General features: G+C 35.1%; 3 protein-coding genes across 4 annotated transcripts; 1 reads left to right on the forward strand and 2 right to left on the reverse strand.

Annotated features, from left to right (window-relative positions):
* Positions 1-1211: 1211 nt before the first annotated feature.
* Positions 1212-2560, forward strand: LOC109176259 (auxin-responsive protein IAA4-like). Its single transcript, XM_019325716.1, has 3 exons — positions 1212-1559; positions 1646-1951; positions 2042-2560. Exons 1-3 carry the CDS (start codon positions 1366-1368, stop codon positions 2115-2117), a joined length of 576 nt encoding a protein of 191 aa, XP_019181261.1. The 5' UTR covers positions 1212-1365; the 3' UTR covers positions 2118-2560.
* A 2931-nt stretch (positions 2561-5491) lies between these two features.
* On the reverse strand, positions 5492-14296 carry LOC109176230 (alpha-mannosidase I MNS4). Of its 2 annotated transcripts, none has more exons than XM_019325687.1 (17): positions 14091-14296; positions 13379-13498; positions 13187-13279; positions 12630-12716; positions 12409-12499; positions 11904-11959; positions 11343-11415; positions 10467-10576; positions 9880-9930; positions 9067-9155; positions 8759-8840; positions 8541-8654; positions 7684-7763; positions 7257-7392; positions 6932-7002; positions 6572-6815; positions 5492-6231 (listed from the first exon to the last, which is right to left on the reverse strand). In XM_019325687.1, the coding sequence occupies exons 1-17, from the start codon at positions 14214-14216 to the stop codon at positions 5980-5982; spliced, it is 1875 nt and encodes a 624-aa protein (XP_019181232.1). In that variant the 5' UTR covers positions 14217-14296; the 3' UTR covers positions 5492-5979. The 2 variants fall into 2 exon arrangements, with proteins under 2 accessions (XP_019181232.1, XP_019181231.1); XM_019325686.1 differs by having other exon boundaries at positions 5492-6243; positions 14091-14294.
* Positions 14297-15947: 1651 nt separating this feature from the next.
* LOC109176035 (rRNA-processing protein EFG1) lies at positions 15948-19881 on the reverse strand. Its single transcript, XM_019325444.1, has 8 exons — positions 19611-19881; positions 18555-18684; positions 18309-18436; positions 17818-17956; positions 17569-17683; positions 17048-17111; positions 16669-16956; positions 15948-16274 (listed from the first exon to the last, which is right to left on the reverse strand). The coding sequence occupies exons 1-8, from the start codon at positions 19767-19769 to the stop codon at positions 16269-16271; spliced, it is 1029 nt and encodes a 342-aa protein (XP_019180989.1). The 5' UTR covers positions 19770-19881; the 3' UTR covers positions 15948-16268.
* Positions 19882-22311: the final 2430 nt, after the last annotated feature.

The following is a 22311-nucleotide window of genomic DNA, read 5'->3' on the forward strand; positions in this document are numbered from 1 at the left end:
CAATGGTGTATTTCTGAACACAGTGTGATGCTTTTATTCATACCTAGTGGTGCGTTCTGGTGATGCGTATATAATTTGTGCATGTTTTTTTGGTGTGCATTTTCTAACATGAATGGTGTATATTTGTATAACTATTAGTGCGGAAAAAACTAGTATATATATATATATATATATATATATATATATATATATATATATATATATAAAAGGAAGGGTTCAGGTGCAGGTGATGCTTCCTGTGCGGTTGACGCACCTTAAGTACACAACTCACGCACATTACGCAATAAACAAAACACCTTACGAACACAAATCATGCACACAAATCACGCACCTTAAACACATAACAAAGCACCTTAAGAACACAAACCACACTCCTAAGGTTTTAAAAATGGTTCACTTTAAGTTTCACACAACTGACGCACTTAAGCATACAAATCACGCACCTTAAGAAGGGAAACAACGCACATTAAGAAAAAAACTCACGCACATAAGTTTCAGCAACTACTCACATTAAGCACAAACACACGCACCTTAAGCACAAAACTCACGCACCTTAAGCACAAAACTCACGCACCTTAAGCACAAAACTCACGCACCTTAAGTTTCAACACTACTTACATTAAATACAAAACTCACGCATCTTAAGCACAAAACTCACGCATCTTAAGCACAAAACTCACGCATCTTAAGCACAAAACTCACACACCTTAAGCACAAGACTCACGCACCTTATATACATAACTCACGCACCTTACCTACCACACAACCGCACGGGAAACACACAACCGCACCTGAACCTATTTATATATATATATATATATATATATATATATATATATATATATATATATATATATATATATATATATATATATATAATGAGATCCTGTATCCATCAGCCATTTCGTCAGCAAGAGGCAAGAGGTAGCTTGGTAATTGGTATGAGGATGAACACAATAATCCAACGATCCAGATTTTGGTCCCAAACGCATCTTCCCCGTTGAGTTCCCACAAGGCTTTTCCATCTGGGCGGCTGGGCCTTGTCCCACTCTTGTCCCCTAACTGTTAAAGCACTTGCCTCAATCCTGCTGCTTATTCTGCCGACAACTTAGCTTGACTTTGTCACAATTTTATGCAACTTTTTTATATTATTATTATTATTAAACCCCTCTTCTCTTCTATTCATCCCCTCTAATCCTTTATATATCTATCACCATTCCCACCTTCCATCATACTCATCATATTTTCTTCAATAACCAGAAACACCAACAATTCATCTTTCAAGTTCAAGTTCATCACAAGAGCTTTTTGGAGTTTGTGGCTTTTGGGTTTTACCTGAATTCAAGAATCATTTTGTTGGGGAAAATGGAAGTTTGTGTTGCACATGAAGATGGTCTCAATCTCAAGGCTACTGAGCTTAGACTGGGTTTGCCTGGAACAGAAGAAATGGTATCAAGTGCCAAGAACAACAATAACAACAAGAGGGCCTTACCAGAGCCAGCTGAAGAAGATTGTGAATCCAAATCTGAGTCTGATGCCAGATCTTCACCTGTTTCCAAGTAAGTCACATGGGCATCAATTCTTCATGTTTCTGGTTGAATCAAGCCATCCAAAATGTGGGGATTAACTCACTGTAATTTTGCAGGGCACAGATAGTTGGGTGGCCACCTGTGAGATCTTACAGGAAAAACACTGTCCAGCCAAAGAAAGCTGCAGAGACAGGTGATGGTGGAATGTATGTCAAAGTGAGCATGGATGGAGCTCCTTATCTCAGAAAAATTGACCTCAAAATGTACAAATGCTACCCAGAACTCCTAGGAGCTTTGGAGAACATGTTCAAACTCACCATAGGTGACTACTCTGAGAGAGAAGGCTACAAAGGATCAGAATATGCCCCTGCTTATGAAGATAAAGATGGTGACTTGATGCTTGTTGGAGACGTTCCTTGGGAGTAAGTTCTCTCCTCTTTCTCTAATCCCTCCAAACCCAAAACTTCTACCCTTAATTGTCTTCTAATTTGCTTCTGTTATGCCTGCTGCAGAATGTTCTTGTCATCATGCAAAAGGCTAAGAATAATGAAAGGACAAGAAGCAAGAGGCTTGGGTTGTGGAGTTTGAGAAAAATGAAAATCCATATCCCAAACTCAGCAAAACTATCAATCTGTCAGGACAGGAGTGGAAAAAAGAAGGTTATCTCTCTCTCTGCAGGGAAGAAGAGAGAATTTGGAAATCTGGGTTCTCATCCATATCAGAAGAACCTCGGCCTAGTTGTTTCAAACATCCTTTTGTATCATCAAAAACAGTTTTCTATTGGACTTCCATTCAGAAGTGCAAACAGCAGAAACCTTAATTAGTCATATAATGCTTTCTTTTATTTGTTTCATGTATAAGTATTAGCAGGAGAACCATGGTGGTTTCAACATCCTGTCATGTTCTTGTTATTGATTTTGGAATAATCCCATCAGTTACATATATATAATATATATACACACACAGAGTATTCACTTTTGAAGAAATTGTAAAAAGAAACACATACATAGTATCAATTTGTTCATTGGGAATTTTGTTTTTTTTTTTCTCAATTATGCCTTGTACAAACTGTCTCAATCTGAATACATGTTTGAATGGGACTTTTTTCTCAAATATGATTTGGAAAATCCTAAACAGCAATATCATACTCACTTAAAAATCAGATCTTTAAGATAATACTCACAGATATGCCTTCTGGTTCTGCAGCCAAATTTAGACATAGATATCCCCATCCAGAAGATTAAATCTGATGAGAGTAAACAAACAATCATTCTAATACAATATGAAAGGAAGATCAGAGCACATCTGTGCAAGATTGTATCCATACCAAAAAAGTATCATGTTTGCAGAGCATTACTAGGGGTTGGGAAGGGTTCAAACAACATCCATAGCATTTGTTAACAGAAGCAAACATACATTTTTTCTGATGCTACATTCATTAGAAACATCTATACTCGTAATTGTAGCTGTAGAAGTTTTGGGTTGAATTTCACTCCCAAATCCCCTTTGATCAAAGTTTACTCCAACCCACCACCCCTACTCCCAAAAAAAATGTTAAACCCGCAACTCAATTGGTAATCAGGTGGTAGATTATGGACGGGGACACATGATCACGACCTGATAACTGCAATATAGGAGTTACACCCAAGTGTCGGCAGAGCCACCGTGATTTACCACCCCACCATCTTGTCAGACCGAGGTGTGAAGTCCTTGGGGTGAGGAAACTTCGCCGTTTGTGAGCGTTAATTGAGAGAATTACATGTTTACTTTAATTCTCTAACTTTTGATTCCCTATTCTCTATCTTTTTGTTTTTAAAAAAAAAAAGAATTTGAAGAGACGTATAAGTAAATGTATTCTCTATTTTCTTTTCTGTTCTTCGAGAAAATTGAAGAATTTCTACAATAATAAACAGACTAGGTCTTCTAGTGACTTAGATTTGATTTTCCTCCGGACCAAGTTTCTGACTAGTAAAATACATTCACCAGCACATGCCACATGATTATGGTCAAAGTCAGAATCAGGAAACAGAAGCAAGCCCCTGTTTTGAACCTCCATGAATTGGTCAAAAGTTTCACCATTAATGAACATGCTATTCCTGCACAATTGCCTTGCCCTACTAAACACACAAATAATATAATTGAGACACAGACTTCCACTCCTAATGATTCATGTGGTTGGCTCTTAATATACCATTATTTTGATCCCTTTAGCTATTATTTGACCTTTAAAAAAAAAAAAAAAAAGCATCCAAAGTTCTCCTAACCAAACTGTAACCTAATGGATCGACAACAGGCATTATTGAATAACTACACCTTTCTCAAGAATCTTTTGAGCGATGAAACAAATATTTCTTGTGCTTGCAAACATTGTACTTCATTCATTTTTCCAAAAAATAAAAGTTTTGGTTATTAAGAAAATTTTCCTGGAGCCCTGTGCTTTATAAAATGACCAAAGTTTACTTAAAAGGCTAAAAAGTTAACCGATTTTATAATATTAAGGGATTTTTTTTTACATAAAGTATCTAGTATCTCTTAGACTAATCTGGATTCGGTTCATGTCAGAATTGCAAAGTCTAATTCTTACTCAAGAAAAGGCTAACCCAAAGCCCCTTTAACATGACACACTTTTATAAAAGTGGACCCTCAAATCTTGCAGTTGCATTAGCAGTTCGCTTACCAACTATCTCAAAATGCTAGGTTATATTAAAAGAATCTTAAGGTATCGATTATCACTAATGTTTTATTACACTAAATACAACCAAGAGTTGATAGTACCAAGTACAATCCAAAAAGTATACATAATTGTATCAGATATAAAAGATACTAATTAACATTGTTAAATTTCTTATAACCAACAAGTTGTGGTTTAAGTGAAAAGAGCTTGTGTTTCTCAAGCATAGTCTAAGGTTTGATAGTTTTGAATTAGATGAAACTTAATATAGCTACTAATTATAGTGCGTTTGTAACTAGATTAAAGAAAGCGCTACATTTTAAAATATAAGTCTCCACTCCCCAGTTCAAAGTAATAACCTGACATGCAATGAACTTACACACGCAATTTCACAAACACATGGCGGGGATGAGAATTACGAAGCAATAACGTAATGGTCAGAGCTGGGCAAAGATGAGACAGGATGCGACGAATAATCTATTTAAGAATTGGAGTTTTAACCTTACTCATGATGATGCAATGCACTGAACTGCTTTTAGAAAATGGAGATCTCTCATGTGCAGACCAATTCGTTGGAGTCAGAACGCTTCCAGGAGCAAGATTTAGCATGATTTCTTGGGTCGATGAACTCCTCAGTCTGCACACTGCAAAGCCTTTGGAATATTTAGGAGCCTGCCTGCCTGGATGCATGTAATCTAATCTCTCTATTGTTAGCAATTCTGTCAGATAATGGTTGATGGGTTGGGATAGGATATGTTTTTTCTTGAGCAAAGAGTTAATGCAGTTGGTATCCAAGGCAGATTTGAGCATTTAGTTAGAACAGTGAGAAAGATGAAGAGAAACTCAGGAAGATCATGGACTGGTTAGGCCAAAATGGCATAGTTCCCACAGAAGCAGAATCAATGTTGAAATCGCTAGGCGCCTGGGCCCGCCTAGAACGCCTAGGCGGGCGCCTATGGCGCCTAGGAGGCCGACCGCTTAGTGCCTAGGCGCCGATTAGGCGCGATTTTTGCAACACTGAACAGAACCAAAAGATCAGACTAAAGCTACTAATTGTTGGACTTAGCCCGACCTCCACCCAACAATAATAGAACATGATTTTTCGCCCTATATTGTACCCGATCATGTATCGAGTGGCAACTAACTGAAAGGCTACTCATGCGACTCGAATTTACACCCTCTAGTAACTTTTGGAACGGGAAACTAGAGGCTAGGATTAGTCTGGCGTAAGTGAAAGAAAAAAGAAAAAAAAAAACAAAAAAAAAAAAAAACAAAAAAAAAAAAACAAAAAAGAGGAAGCTAACAAACATTATTTTGAAAATTTGTTTTGATTTCTGTTTCTAGCACTGCTGTGAAAGCCAACAAAATGTTCTAATTTTCCTCAAATCAAAATCACAACTATGAAAGATGACATCCAGCTTGCTATCTATTTGAGATAAATTGTACATTGAACACCAGAGACCCAATAATCAACTTATCAGTACCTAAACTTGATAATTTAAAACTCACTATGGTACAAAAATCCATCAAGGAAATCAAAGAATCGGGTGACTAGTCGCGTGTTTTTCCTTTTGACGAGAATAAGTCTATTCTCAGCCTCTGAGTCCAATGATGTCCTATAGCAGGGATTAGCAGCACCAGCTCTACAATCCAGTATTTGAAGCTGGAAAAATGCGTGTATCTGTCACTTGAACAGTCTGCATCGCGCTTACTAGTTTCAGAAAGCTAAGCTCCATTCTGATGTAGCCTTGTGCTGGGCTTCTTCCAAACGCTTAACAGCTACCCAGATGATCTTTCTTCATTCTCGGGAAGAGGCGTTCTCTGGTTCTCTGTAGGTATCTTTTCATTTTCATTATCGGGATCATTTTGAGCACTTGTTTGGGAGTGGTCGATATCAGGGTTAGTAACCAGTACTAATGAATGTCCCGAAGTTGCTGGAGCCTCGCTTTGGCTTGATTGCTTATCCTCCTTTACACTAGGACTTGTAGAGGCCACATACGATATGCCAAATCTTTGCCCGTGAGTAAGCCCCTGACACAGTCCCTATCAATGAAACAGTAAGATCCATATGATGAGTCCTAATTTGGGAAAGATAACATATTTTCTTTTTGCCAGACCACGAGGTGTCCTGAGCAGGTCCTAACTGTAGGAGACACCTTTAAGCCCATACCATACTCAGACTAATCCCCGTTCGCACCGGGCCGACCCAATTAAGGGGCAAAGTGCTGGCCGGATTGGTTTTTCCATACGAGAGGGGGTTTAAACTCTCGACCTCTCTTAAGGGACAAGAGTCCACGGCCACTCACGCCAACCAAGCTAGTTGGGAAGATAACATATTGATAAATAAATCTTTATGCAACGAGTTTCTGACCTTAATCAAGCCAGACATGGGCGGGGATTTTTGATAACTGGGGTGTGACAAGAAACTGGAAGCGGTGGAAACCGTGGAATGGGGATAGGATCCACTAGAATTGATTTCTGCAATGTGTGAGGCATGAATTGTCGGTTCAAGATCACTGGTCCTACAGTACGCTCCAAGATATGAACAATGCTCATGTACTAGAGATATTTGAGGACTCGCAGGCAACAAGTGGCCTTCAGTGCTGAAGATGTACCTTGAAAAGCAAAAGAAATTCCCCCAAAATACCATTAGTAAAGACAGAAGAGTGAGGGTAGAAGATAATAAAAGGATTTTCTAATAAATACAAGGGCACTATATATAAGAGTTTACTTGTATGGGCCATTTTCAACTAGGTTATCTGGACCGGCAGCCAAATCAAAAAGCAGCCACAAATATTTGACCTGCAAAGTTTATAGAGATTTAGAAACATAAGAGGATGGTGAAATAATGAAATCATTCATTGCCATAACCCAGCCCATTTTTCCCTTTCTTTTCATATTCTTTTTAGAGTATACTCCATGAGGTCTTGGTCTCAAAAGTGCAAGTCCAAAGATAAATAGAGACTTTTTACAAATTCCTTCTTTAAACAACCTTGTAAGGCAAAACAAAATCACTAATGTTTAAAGTCTGGTTAAATATGATATGAATTTCTTACAGTCTCTGCCAAGAAGAAACTCTCCATGTGATCTTCTTGTTTGTGAAACTCAACATCAGATATATGACAATATCCACAAGTGCATCGTGCACCATATTGCAAGCTCGCTAGCATGTCCCTTCCAGCATCAAGATATCTACATCGAGGGGTTAGATAAAGGTTTCAGATTGGAAGAATATCAAGATTCTCTAACCATGAAAGTTGAGACATCTTTTAAGAGGAGCTGAAATAAATATCTGAATTCTGATTCTGACAAGATATTAGTGCATAAATAATGACCTACTCTCCAAAAAGAGCAATAAGAGAAGTGCAGTAAATGTTTGCCAATAATTGATTTTTATTAAAAATATAATATGCTTGTAGGAGAGAAAGCTTTTCTCAATTATTATAAGTGAGGCAAATCAGAATTTAACATAGAAGAACAAACCTGGGATCCCTGGTAGCTTTGTAGAGCCAATATGTGCTCTCAATTAATTCTGGACGCAAAGGGTAGCTTTTCTGGCCTGGCTGAGACAAAAAATCATACGTCACTATATAAAGAAAACTACAAGATAATGATGATACAGAAAGCATCTATCTAAAAAAATATCAAAGAAAATATAGTACCTTCCAGGATCCTACATAGAGATAGAGACAGAAGGAGGAACAAAAATCAAGGAACGGAAATGACAAATTGCTTAACTTGGATTTTCATAGTCTCACAATAATCACATTTAGAAAACAAACTATGAACCTACACTCCCTTAGGTATCTCATAGCATATAAAAACTAGACTATCATAATTGAGTTAATCAAGCAGTCCAGTCTCATATCTTCACTATCTCATATTATTCAACTACTTGCTTCAAGCATATAGCTTCCACCTTACTGGCCAGTGGTGACTCTTAGAGACCGACCTTACCTAAAACCTCTATATTCTTAACACTCATAACTCAAAGGAAAGAGAATATGTAATCACCATCAGGTTACTGTCCAATTTCCTCTAAGGTAATTTAGATCTGTGTACTTAACAAATGTCTTAAACCCAAAAAAAAAAAAAAACTTTCCTTTCTATCAGAAGCTACGGGGAGCATGTTTCCTTTTGTCTAATTCAGTATTCAAAAGGCCTGAGACTCCATATAAGAGGTCTCATGACCTATCCAAATTCCTCTCTTCTGTACCCAAAATAAATAAATAAATCAGTGTGGCAGATTCCATTAATCTAAATTTTGTGTGCCCAAGCTCTTGGATTAAAGGAGAACCTGTAAACAAAATAACTAGAGATTATAAGAGCAAAGAAGATACTTGAACATTGAGTGTTGCAAGGTTGAAGCCCTCTGGAGTAAAACCATATTTTTTCCACACACTAAAGAAGGCAGCATGTGTTCGAATGGCAGGTTCAATGTCCCCAGCTAAAACCTTTCAAATACCAAGTATTGTCAATTCTTCGGGCGTGTAATGAACAAAAGACATTTTCCTTATTTAGGTAAGCAACAGCAGTTGTAAATTTTTAATAGAGTTACCTGAAGACCCGGCCAGAATGCTTGTAGACTGTTGAATAGTGGCCACACAAGAGCAGCAGAATTCATATTTACCTCTACATACCTACAAATATAATTAAAAAATCAAAATAAATAAATAAACTCTGATTTTATAACTTCAAATAATAAAATGAGCTCAGCTTCAAACAGGATTAGGAGCTTATCCCAGATTGGATGTATCTATAATATGCAAAAAATTCAATGATTCTGCATAGAGCCTACCCTCCTAACACTAGCAACTCAAAATGGATAAATGACCTTACATACACCTCGTAACCTCAATTATTTACCAGGGATCACTATATAGATAGTTCATTGCAGCTTTGTATGCTTCTTGGAATATGAATAGATACTCTTCATCTCCAAATAACAAATGAGCCTAAAAGTCAATTAGAAAATCAAGGAACCATTAGAATGCATTTTGACAAACCATAACAACTACTTTTTCTGGATTATGAAATATGACTACTGACTAGGGAAATTCCAACATTGGCAGTGTTTCACTTCTATAGTAACAAAAAATGTGCAGAAGGATTGCTTTGGAGATTCAGTAACAGGGGAAAAAATATAAAATAAAATAAAATTAAATTAAATTAAAAAATAAATAAATAAATATATATATATATATATATATATATATGTGTGTGTGTGTGTGTGTGTGTGTGTGTGTGTGTGTGTGTGTGTGTGTATTAGAAGCTTTTTCTGAATTTCAAATGCAAACCAAATTTTTTAGTGATAGCAAACAAAATTTGATTATCCACAATTGGAATAAATAAAATGTTGCGAACTGTATTCCATTCCAGTACAAACAAGGCCATGAAATCATAGCTTTATTATCACTGGAAAAGCTATCTGATTCTTACCATCCACAAATAATAAGAGAATGATGCTAGAGCCCAACCTGCCAACTCACTTCAAAATTTTAACAATTTGCAATGTGTTGTCTTTATTCATACATATTTATCAATACTCTCTAGGTTAAGACGTTAAGTTGAAGGACTAGATCTGACTAATTCAAAAATTATCCTTAAGTAGACCTTAACTGCTAGCTTGCTAAGATATGAGATATCCAGACTAGTACTTCTCTAGTATAGAGAAATCACCTTCAAAAGGTACTCATAGAAAGAGTCTATACTTGTACCAATTCCAGCATCCTGCAAAGCAAGAAAGCAGGTTTAAGAATAATAAGAATATGTCAAAAGGAAGATATAAAAAATAAAAAATAAAAAAACAAAACAAAGGATGAAAGCTAAAAGAAATAATAATAAATAAAATAAAATAAAAACAAATGCTAGCTAGTTCTCAAGATAACAAACAGGAAAAAATAAAGTCTTGAATACAGCAAGTAAACTTCTTAATAGTAAACTTTAATCCTGTTGTTGCATGGTAGGCTTCAGTAATCAGTTGCTTTTCTTTAGCTTGGGCTACCCCCCTTGAGTGCTTAGTAAACATATTTATCAAAATATTAAAGAACAAAATAAAGCCAATCTAAATAGCCAACCAACTCCTATACGAAAAAACTTCATTTACATATTTGTCACCTTGACTTTCACCAATTGGAAATTCAAATCTAGATTCTTATCTTTGATGGATGGAAGTGGCATTACAGATCAAGCATAACTAAATTTTCTATAAAAATTACAGAAATTGAAAGTACTATAACAAGGTTGTTAGTCTAAGAAAATATGACCTTTTGTGTCCATTCACCAGTAAAAACATCAATATGAGCACCAACCAGATTAATCTTTGATCGGCGAGCCCATAGCCCCCGAACTGCATTCTTTGCAACTTGTTCAAAAACTGGATATTCATTGAGAAAGTTATAAGCAAAACTTCAAAATGATTCGAAGGGAGATAGAGACAAGTAGCATAGAAGGGATGAGTAACAAAAATGTTCACTGGGCAAATTTATGCAAACAATATTACCGACCAATTTGACTCTTTCTAAAAGATGTCTCGTCACTTCGGCATGCATCAGAAGTAACCTTATTCTTTTAAACATTTATCACAAAAAGATACTAAGAGGATAGTATTTATTCTTTCGGCTACATACCATTGGTTCTAAATACCATATTTAGATTTGAGATTGTAGTTCATTTTTTTCATCATTAAAGCAGTATTTTTAAGCCATTTGTTCCAGTTTTCCAACTCCAAGGTCTGTTGCCTTATAGTACATAGTATATGCATATTCTCTTCATAAAGCTACCCGACATCACCTGCTTATCTATATCCCTAACCTTCTAACCAGAAATCACATGCTTATCAATGCCAAGCTCAAAGGTCTGTTACCTTATAGTACATAATCCATGGCCGCAATGTCATTATTATCCTCTTAAAGCTACCCTATTTACATGCATAAGTGCATAACAATGTCCTTAACCTACTAACCAGAAATCTAATGTTCAACTTATATTATATGATATATAAATATATTCATGCCCAGAATCTGGCAGTCAAAATTTAAAATGAAAGCTCACAGCATACTTTGCACTGGAATGTGGTAGAATAATATAATAACTTCAGTACCAAAATTGTCAGATAATAATCAAATTGCAGATATACTTACCTGGATTATTTGTCAAGCGGCTAAGCACACCAAATTCTAGTGTAAGAGTCCCACCACCAGCTGTGGATGTTACCTAGACCCCAAGAAATCTAGTTATAGGATTATGTATATATCAATCCTGGGAGCAACACACATACATACAAAGAATAGAAACAAATAAAAGCATCAACTTGTTGCAATTTACATTCACAACACTTGACTCTCATAATTCAAAATTTGCTGCATATATAAGTTGTCTGTTCCATATGCAATTGGAAGTTGGACAAATGGAAACATCAAATCTGAAGACCTAGAGATTGAGAGCTTTTAAGGTTTCTTCTTATGAGACTTAAATTTTGAACAATTACATCTGTTCATATCAAAGTCTTCAGTTTACATGTTTTGCATATTGCTAGAGTAATCTATATCACAAACAAATGCAACACTTCAATAAGTAAAGAACAACACAAAGTGTTTTGCCTTTGCAATATTATCTATTTGTGCCAACCTATCCATCCTAAATCAAATAAGGTCAAGCATTCAAAAATATAAATAAATAAAGAGAATAAAGATAATATTTGCCTTGCTTTCATTTTCATCAACTCCATGCAACAGATTTACAGAACCAAATGGTATTCCTGCATCACAAATATTACAAGCATGTCAGCAGTCAGATAGGAGGGCAAAATTCTAAGACATAGTATACTCCCACAGTCCCAAGGGGTTCATTATTGGCATGTTTGGAGAGGGCATGTATTTCTAAATGTAGGCCTTCATTGGTTTGCATATAGTTGAACAGTTAAATTAGCTCTTTACTACTTACATGTTCGCTGAAGTAACTGTTTCCATTAAAGAAGGAAATCAAGCCTTAAAAGTATTTACAATTAGAGATTGATTGGTTTCTAGGGATAGTCACAGTTAAGAAGCGCTTTTGTCTAGAAAAGAATAGCAACTAAAAAGGAAAATAATAAAACAACCAATTAAAATAAAAATTGGCAAAAAAATAAAACAAGAGCAGAAGAATATTCCCAGAAATTGTAGTCAAACAATATATTAATGTGGCCACCAAACAACTTTGTAACACTACCTGTAGGAGTTTCAAATGCAGGCAAGATTCTCTGTGCTAAATCCGCAGCCAAATAAAGCAATTCATCATCATAGGAGGAAACCTTCATGCCCTGCAGTGTAAATATTTTGGCTAAAGTTTCAAAGCTACTAACATCAAAGCATATTAATACACAAAATTAAAATTGACAGGAAAAAAGAGCAAGAGAACAACTACATTGATAGCTGGTATGCTTGTAATACCGTATTGTAATCACTTGCAATGAGATGAGCAGAAAGCAGGCCTCCAAGAATCCGGATTGTAGTCTCAAAAACTGATACTGTCTTGTTCTGTCAAATACCATGTAAACATGCATCAGTCAGAAATGTAATTTTTGGGAAAAAGCAAAAGGGACATCATTCTGGGCACAACTTGCTCAACTTCTCAGCTCATACAAGAAAACCTAGAATACAACATTGAAGTAATCAACAAATAACTAGACTTTTAATGGAAGTTAATAAGCAAAATCGTATCATCAACGTTATGTTATATCTATGTGAGAATGGGAAAAGCTTAATAACCCACCACCAGATGTTGTGGGCTCATTTAACAGGCTTCCAATTTTAGTAATAAAAATAAGGATAACATAGTAGAGGAAATTATAAATTTAACTTCATTAGTTAATTAAATTGATCTTTCTTCATTAGCTTTGAAATTGGGGGATCCCAAGGTCATAGAAAATTGATCTTTCCTAATTTTGTTTTTTTTTTTTTAACAAGCTTCACACTACATTACATCCTTTAGCAAAGTCCATACTCACAATATCAAACCGAAGATTTTTACCAATCCATTCAACAGAAGTAGAGAAGCGCTCCTGATCACCAAGTAAAGCTAACGTGTCCAATGAGTCAATCTGCAACAGTGCATATATAGCAACATTAGTTATGACTTCACTAAGCCTGTATGCATGTCTTTACACACAACATTAGATTAACCACAGCAGTTCTCTTACAAGTGTCAGGGCATAGCCACCAAGTGTATCTTCTCCTTCACATGATAAAGGCTTTAACTCATCACGTGGAAAAGCATGCTCCATGTACCCGTCAAAGGCATGAAAAAACATTTCGCGCACCTAAACGATGAACAAACTTTTTCAGTTCAAATTGACCACTTGACATCTAATTACAATTTACAAAGGGAAAATAAACAATGTTGTAAATGATTTTTTTCAGGAAAGAATGATGCTAAAAGTCTCTCAAATACTCTGCAGCCAAAAAACCACATTAAGAAAGAGAATAACTGAACCCAATGTCGAAAAAGTTAAGATCTAACTATTGGTTCTTTCTACCTACTCTACATTATACCAGTAAATATAAATAAATAATAATTCCCAATACCTAATTTATTGTTTTGGTTATCTATATGAATTTTCTTCTACACTCCCCATGTTCCCACGCAAACCTCAGACAGTTCAGTCAAATGCAAAATAACTCTAACCAAAAAGATCATCTTGAAACCTCAGACAACTAATGATTATCAAAACAATACATTTTCTTCAGAGATTAAACATAAACAAAAGGGAACTAAAGTTGGGTATTTGTTGCCAAAAGTAACGTAAACTAATTTCTTAGAAATCCAAGGTTAAAATTAATTGGGGTAAACTGAAATTGAAGAAATAGTTTGATCTGAGTTAGAGTGAGGCAGTGAAGTCGATGGAGAAGTACCTCATCTCGGAGCTCTCTAGCCTCCTGAGGAGTGACAACCTCGGAGAGGGTCTGGCCTACGAAAATGTCGGAAAAGGTCAGCAGACAAATGAGGAGAATCGGGAGCTGTGACTTCGGAGCTTCCATAGATCACTCGCACGTTCTCGTCGTCCGCTGTAATTTTCAATGATAATTCCCAACTTTTTCGTGCCAATATGCTATGTATTGTTCGATATGTAACGATGTTCTCATGTTCTACACTCTACTTCTGTTGCCCAATTAATGTAAATTATGAGCTAAATCTCAATTTCCCTTTATATTTTCGTGCATTTAGTTAATTTTATCAAAATTTGACAATTGGTTTTCTTTTGCGAAAATAAAATTTTTAATTCATTAATTATATATATATATATATATATATATATATATATATATATATATATATATATATATATATATATATTGTAGACTCAAACTCGGTCTATTAATTATTACTATACACAACTTTTTCATTTTAATTGTGTAAAGTGACAATTTTAGTCCACCACTAACAAATTATATTAATATTAATAATTCATTTAAATTTTCAATTTATTGAGGGATAGCTGAGTTATTTTTTATTTATATTATTTTTTTATAGGGAAAATAGCACTTTTTACCCCTGAGTTATATACTTATAGTAGTTTTTCCCCCTCAATTATTTAGGTAAGCACATTAGTCCCCTCAATTATTTTAAAAGTGGTGCCTTTTCTCCCTGATATATAAAATTGACATTTATACCCTTAAAGTAAACATTTTATTTATTTTACTACTCTAACAAATTATTACGTATACGTAGGGATGACCACGGTTCGGTTTGAATTGAACCGGATACTAAAGCAATCGAATTAATAGTTTCCGGTTATAATTCAGATCTAAAACTCAATATTTAAATGTCAATTTATTAAAATTATGTATCAAAAAAATTGAATCTTGAACCGTGAACCGGCGATTCTGGATCCGATTCGCGATTTTGAACCGTCTTTATTTTAAAATTTTATTCTTTATTTTAAAATAGTTTAAATTCAACAATAAATGTATTTTATTTTTCAGTTCGGAACATGAACTGTCCGTTCCGGTTCACGATTTTAATAAACTCTAAATATCGAATTTCGATTCTAAATTGTAATTGGAATATTTCGGTTGGTTGCTATATTGTTTGTTTGGTTTGAACCAAATTATGGGTATAATTTGTTGGAGAAAAAAAATAAATTAAATATTTAGTTTAAGGGTAAATATGTCTATTTAACATTTCAGGGGGAAAAACAACCACTTCAATAATTTAGGGGGGAAATATGCTATAGGTATATAACTCAAGGGGAAAAAGTGTCATTTTCTCTTTTTTATATTAAATAATTAATTAATCATTAAGTTTGACATATATATTTTTTTGCCATTGAAGTGTAGTTAAAAATTAACATTGCATTTCAAATTTTCAAATTATTGAAAAACATTAGTTAGGGTTTTCTTAAATTCGATTCGCCCAACTAAATCTTCATATATACCGATTCTCTACATTTATAATGAAAAATTACTAGTGTTCTAATATTTCTAAACATGTACCTTCGTATCTCTACCTTCAAAGTTAAATGTTAATTTACTTGTCAAAAAATGAATTTATCTTTCTAAATAAGTAAGGTGATATTTATGTTTGGTTTTGTAACTGTATATTAGTGTAATATATGACCAGTATGTATTATTATTATTATTATTATTATTATTATTATTATTATTATTATTATTATTATTATTATTATTCTTATTCTTATTCTTATTCTTATTCTTATTCTTATTCTAAAGAGTCAATATCACCCTCTACTGAAGTTCAAACCCGCAATCTCTCATATGGGAGAGCAACTTGATGCCACTAGACCACAAGTTCCTTAGATGTATTAAACATTCAGCATCAACTACAAGAAGAAAATGAGTAAAATGTAGAATAACTCCAAACATGAGCTTTCAAAAAAAAAAAAAAAAAAAAAAAAAGTGGGGGGGGGGGGGGGGGGGAGGGGAAGGGGGGGGTGTGTGAAGATGAGATTCGTTATCATCATCAGATAGAGGAATTGCGTAAAACAATGAATACTTTGGTTAGGAGTTGAGCTCTCAAAATCTTGTACAGACATCCTGCAGCCTTGTACTTGCTGCAAATGTGAACTTGGTTCATGTCTGTATACAACAAAAAAAAGAAGCAAATCTAAGGAGATGTACCACAAACTGAAAACTGGAATCCAAAACCAGCATGATGATCTTATGTACAGAAATACACATTCAAGCTTTAGTATAAGCTATTTGCATTAACTCAAGAACATGCATTCACCAAACATGTTTTGAATGGGACATGTTTCCTTGACAAATCAGAGATAGAGATGATCAGATTCATATATACAAATGGGACATGTGAACAGCAGATTTAAAAATGCTTGCAGCAGGCTAATGCCAAAACAGTTGTCCATTAAACCAGAAAAGGTGTTTTAGATATCATCTAACATCCTAAACATTTCTCTAAAGACCTGGACTAGTTAAGCACCAAAATCACAATATTGTAAAGAGCATGTTATACCTGTTGCTTTTTCTTTTTTGGCCTCCTCTTTCTTCGCGGTTTGTGTGCATCAGAATTTGAACTTTGATTTCCACTGTTGCCTGCAAGTGAATCCAAGGAATGCCCTTTTCTGAAGGAAGACCTATTGATGCTATCTGATGTGTTGCTGGATGATGACACTTCACGCCCTCGGTAGGATGATTTCTTACTTGAAGATCCTCCAAACCTCGATTTGTTATGGAGTGAACTAGAGAAGGATTTGCTAGATGGCCGAGGAGGAGGCATTAGAGCACGAGCAGAAATCTGCTTCTGCATGAATGCATTACAGAAAAGATTAATATATGTAAAACTGTCTGGGCATATTGTTTTAGCAGCAAAATAGTATAGTTCAATGGATGACCTGATTCCTTTCATCACTTGACATGCCCGACGCAGCTTTACCTGAGGCACTAGAAGCCTGCTCCCTTTGATAACATCAAGAATGTAATAAAAACTTATAAGTTCAAGATCAAAAAGCAAGTGAATTACTATCCAGCTATTGAATGAAGGGTTCTCTAACTATTCTATTCTTCTTTTATTTTCCTTTTTTTTTCAAAAAAAAAAAGGAACGAATAAAAGCTTCATTGATAAAAGCAAAGTGTCAGAACTGATTGACTAGGCAAAAAATTCGAAGATTTGCACAGTATTTGCTGCATTACAGCACAATGACCAAAGAAACTTGAAAAGTTAGAAGAAACTAAATTTTACGTGCCAATGATCTCCATTGACTCTAATTCATTAAAACACAAATCAAACAGTAATGCAATGACATAATACTAAGCCTCATTCTCAATCATGACTATTGACCCTTGGCAGGAAAATGTAGTTTCTATATGAAGCAACTATAAGCAAACTGTAAATTCTTCAAACTAAGTATCTAACCTTGTACTTTTATCAGTCCATTCATCATCAGCATCAGCTTCATCACTTGAGCTTCCACTCACAAAGAAATCATCATCACTTAGATCTAGAAGCCCATCATCTTCACTCCCTGTCTCTGATAGCAGCAGCACAAGATAACACATTAGTTCCACAAATACAAAAACCTCAAGCAATATCAGTTGTCATTTACATAAGTCAGAACTCAGTTTACAAAGGTGAGCTGCAGATTTAAGCACTTCAAGGGCCTACCTTCCAAATCCTTTCCACTAGCAGCGGCAGCAACTAAGTTGGCCTTAATCTGTTTGCGCAATTCAGTTCGTTTTTCAATAATCCCTTCCTCATCACCTCCAGTGAACAAGGATACATATTTCTCAGTTTTAGGAAAGAACTGCAATTAAAGTTAAAGATTTCAATGTAGATATGGCCAGCTAATAAATCAAAAGGATATACACCTTGAGCAAATAAACTGATTCTACCAACTATAGTATGATAAACCACACTTCTAAGAGTTCTATGCTATCAATGTGGAATTGTAATCATGGATGTAACACACCACATGCTGGCACATTGTTAGACTACTTTCTGGACTATGCAAATTAGAATAAAGTCTGAAAACCCAAAAAAAAAACAAAAAAAAAAAACAAAGTAACTGCAAAGAAAAACTTGCTTCTACCAGCTCAGGAACAGTGTAAGAAGGCAAACTTCATAGAACACCAGAAAGAAATTGATAAACAGCATACCCTAACATATTCAAGGTCTTCCTTCAGTTTAGCAAGTTGCTCAGCAATCTGCGTTTCCTGAGCCTGACCAGAAGAAGTGCGCTGCTGTCTTTCCAACCTTCTTATTTGTCTTTCAATCTTTCTTCTCTCTGACCACAGAAATTTGAAGCTCACATTCATTCAGAACCTTTAGACATAATATTCAATGTGTGCAACAACAAGAGAAAAATATCAAATGCAAAAAGCAGCAATGAAACTGGTTATTACCAAAAAACTTGATCTTTCTGTTTCTAAGGAATATTTTGCGCTCCACAGCAAGACGATTGTGAATCTCTTGCTGTTTCTTGAATTCTTCTAACTTTTTTTCTTGAGCCTCTCTAACTTCCGGTGGCAGATCCTAGAAAAAAAGATTATGTTTAAATGCATTATAACGCAACTGAACCAACCATTAGGCAAGACCAATATATCCAGAGAAGTCATTTAAGATATGTTCAAGATTTCTCATGGCATAGAAAATCTTTTAACAAAGGTAGGCACTTAGGCATTGGCATATTTTAATATGTGCATTTTATTGAAATCACTTAACAAGTGCAGCAGCATAAAAAAGAACTTCCACTAGAAGGAACTTAACAATCCAATAGTTCCTCAATAGTAGTCACAAGTTCCTTAATATCTACCTATATGAGCTCAGTTTTCAAACCCTTCAAAACATCTGGTGTCGATTTCTTTCCAAAATGACAACATCATTCAGTGTGAAATTGTTACCAAGAATTTGTAACTCAGCAAGCTCTCCAAAAAAAAAAGAGACCCCTTCATGCATACTCCATTGGTATATAAAACTGTAATCTTTCATTTCAAGTATCATGCATTGAGATTTTGGTACCTCACTTCCCAATTTCACTGTGTTTATACCCCTTTTCTCCTTCTATCAATTTCAATCTGTCCATACTGATGCACTTATCAGCTTAAACCTAATTAACAGCTAGAGTTCCTTTTTCCTATAGCAAAAACGGGGCAGGAGGGGAGGGGATTGCAAAAACAGCAATGTTTTTCAGACGAATTCTTACTCTACACTCTACAGTCTACCCTCAAATTCCTTATCCAGTAAGCTGCCAGGACATGAATAAACTCAAAATGAAAAACGAATACAACACTACTATATACAGACAATAACATATACATAAACACAAACACACACTACATAGAGAGAGAGAGAGAGAGAGAGAGAGAGAGAGAGAGAGAGAGAGAGAGAGAGAGAGAGAGAGAGAGGAGAGAGAGAGAGAGAGAGAGAGAGAGAGAGAGAGAGAGAGAGAGAGAGAGTACTTTGCGGAGCATGCGCTCGACGGATCGAATTTGGTTCTTGAGAGAGACGGCCTTGGACTTAGGTTTGGACTTCTTCTCCGCGCGGACTGCGCCCAGTGATTTCGGTCGGCGGCTGCTCCTCTCGGAGACTCTCCGCTTACCGTACCCACCATGCACCATTCTTCTGTAAAGTATATTAACAAATTATATATCTATATATATATTTATAGAGAGAGAGAGAGAGAGAGAGAGAGAGAGAGAGAGAGTCGACAACTCCGACACTAAAGTGCCAAAGGAACGGTGACAGCCTTCCATAGGTTTTCGGATATCCAGTTTTGATCGAGGAGCGGGCACCGGGCAGCGGGTAGCTCCAAGTTTTAAAATTGCATAATAAGGACATACCTTTTGAGATATTACTAAAAGAGAGTTTGAGAATTCAAATATTAGAAAGTTCTCACTTTTTTTTTATTACGGAGTACAGTCTAACCTATCTATAGTATTTGATCAACATTATGCCAACATCTTTTGGAATGGTAATAGTGATACCATCACACCACAAGATACTTGATAAAATTTGTTCACTTCTTAAAATGTATTAGTTGATGACTTTATGTAGCTCATAGAGTTGTAGGCGTAAGTATACCAATAAACAATTATGTGGTGTTGGCATTGTCACGAGTTAAATTATTATTTTTTTAAACCAATGGAAGTGTTTGGTTATTGGCTTATCAGCCAAAAAGTAACTGATTGACTAGTTAATAAGTTGTTTTTTAGTATTTGGTAAATGATTGATTGGCTCAATCAGCCAAAATACAAAACGTTGATCACCCTAACTTTTCTAAATAAATGATTGGGTAAATGGCAATGTTAACCCTTAATCCCTAATCCTTCAGCAGCATACCTTCACATCATCCCTCTTCAATTTGCAGTAAAAATTAGTGTTTTCTCTTCAATTTGCAATTTAGAGATTATGATGATGGTGGCAGCAACAGCAAGAAGAAGAAGAAGAAGAAGAAGAAGAAGAAGAAGAAGAAGAAGAAGAAGAAGAAGAAGAACCTTGCGGTTCAATGGCAACAAGTTGCTCCTTTATATGGGAGGTTGTGGGTTTGAGCTTAGGCGATATTATCTTTTTGTGCTTCATTTGATTGAGAAAGTAGCTATGAACAAATGCTACATTGTAATAGAGTCAGTAGTATAAACACCCCAGTAAGTAAATCAATATCTATTTGATTAATTATTTAAATTTGTAATATTATAAACTCATTTTTCTCTCATTTTTAATGTGAAACACTTTAATAAAATAAGAAAATATCATTTTTAGTCCCTCAACTATAATACATGTATCAATTTTAGTCATTGACTATTAAAATGTTCAAATTAGGTGCATGAATATTTAATTTATATCACATTTAGTTCTTGACCATTAACATTTTCAAATTATGTGCATGAATATTCAATTTGTAGCACACTGTTAAGGTTGTGTTTGAAAACCCGGAAAATGACTTATGGAAATCATTTTATGGGTTTTTGGTGTTTGGATGCAATTGAAAAATCTAGTCAACGAAAAACATTTTCTGTTGACTGGGAAAAATGTGGTCATTTCCCGCCAACATTCAAAGCATGATTTTCGGCGGAAACTATATCACTGGTTTCCACCGGAAACTCCTGTGATTTTTTTTTTTAAGGTTTTTGGCAGAAACCCTAGTGATTTTTTATTTATTTTTTATTTTTTTGTTATTAGATTTCTAGCGAAAAATACAAACTGCATAGCAATAATGTAGTCAAACATGCAAATTTTACATTTTCTCAAGAGTCAAAATGCACTGTAAGCTCTAACACAAAAGATGAAATTGAATTATTCAAGGAATAAGGACTCGATGACTAGTCGGCGTCGATAGAGTTGCAACCTATTTTCAGTGAATGACAGAAGTGTCAAATAGGTCCATCTACTACTGCAAAGTGTTCAATTCCCACTACGAATTTAATTAAAGTCTAATCAGCCTTTACCAGCTAAATTTGTTTGATTTATTTTTATTTTTTTTGCAGGTTGCCTATTCAATTATTAAAAAATAAAATAAAATAAATTTTTTAAAAAATATATATATATTTTTTGTTTGATTTGGTTTGGATGAATGGGGGAGTTGAGGCAACCATGTTGTTGATCTAAATGTATCTCATATCATTGATCTTTGAGGGTCAAAGACTGAAATGAGAAGTTTTTCCCATGAATTGACAAAAATGGGACGATTTTGAAAGCCGAACTGAAATGGAAAAAGATCATTTGGAACTTGCGTTTAGTAATTTCTTTTATTTTTTCGAAATGTTGACCTCAGACGCTCACTTGCGTCTAATGTATTATGTGAGTTGGAACTGGCGATTTCTGGGACATGCGTTTCTAACACCAAACACAAATCCCAAATGATCTTTTCCCATTTCAGTTAAGCTTTCAAAATCGTCTCATTTTTGTCAATTCATAGAAAAAGCTTTCTATTTCAGTCTTTGACCCGATCTTTGAGTGGGGGAGCGAGGGGAGGAACTACCATGATTGCTTCTCCCTTGTCAATCTCTTAGAGAAACCCCATTAGTGAGGTTTTCACAATTTTTGAGGCAAATATGACTGAGTTGGAAGAGAGAAGGTGCGGAGAGAGAAATGCAAAGTTCTCCCTGCAAGTACCTTAGTTTTTTTAGAATGTGGGACCCACCTGAAATAAAGGAAAGTCAC

Source organism: Ipomoea nil, unplaced genomic scaffold (genome assembly GCF_001879475.1).
Source record: "Ipomoea nil cultivar Tokyo-kokei standard unplaced genomic scaffold, Asagao_1.1 scaffold0688, whole genome shotgun sequence".
Classification (NCBI taxonomy): Eukaryota; Viridiplantae; Streptophyta; class Magnoliopsida; order Solanales; family Convolvulaceae; genus Ipomoea; species Ipomoea nil.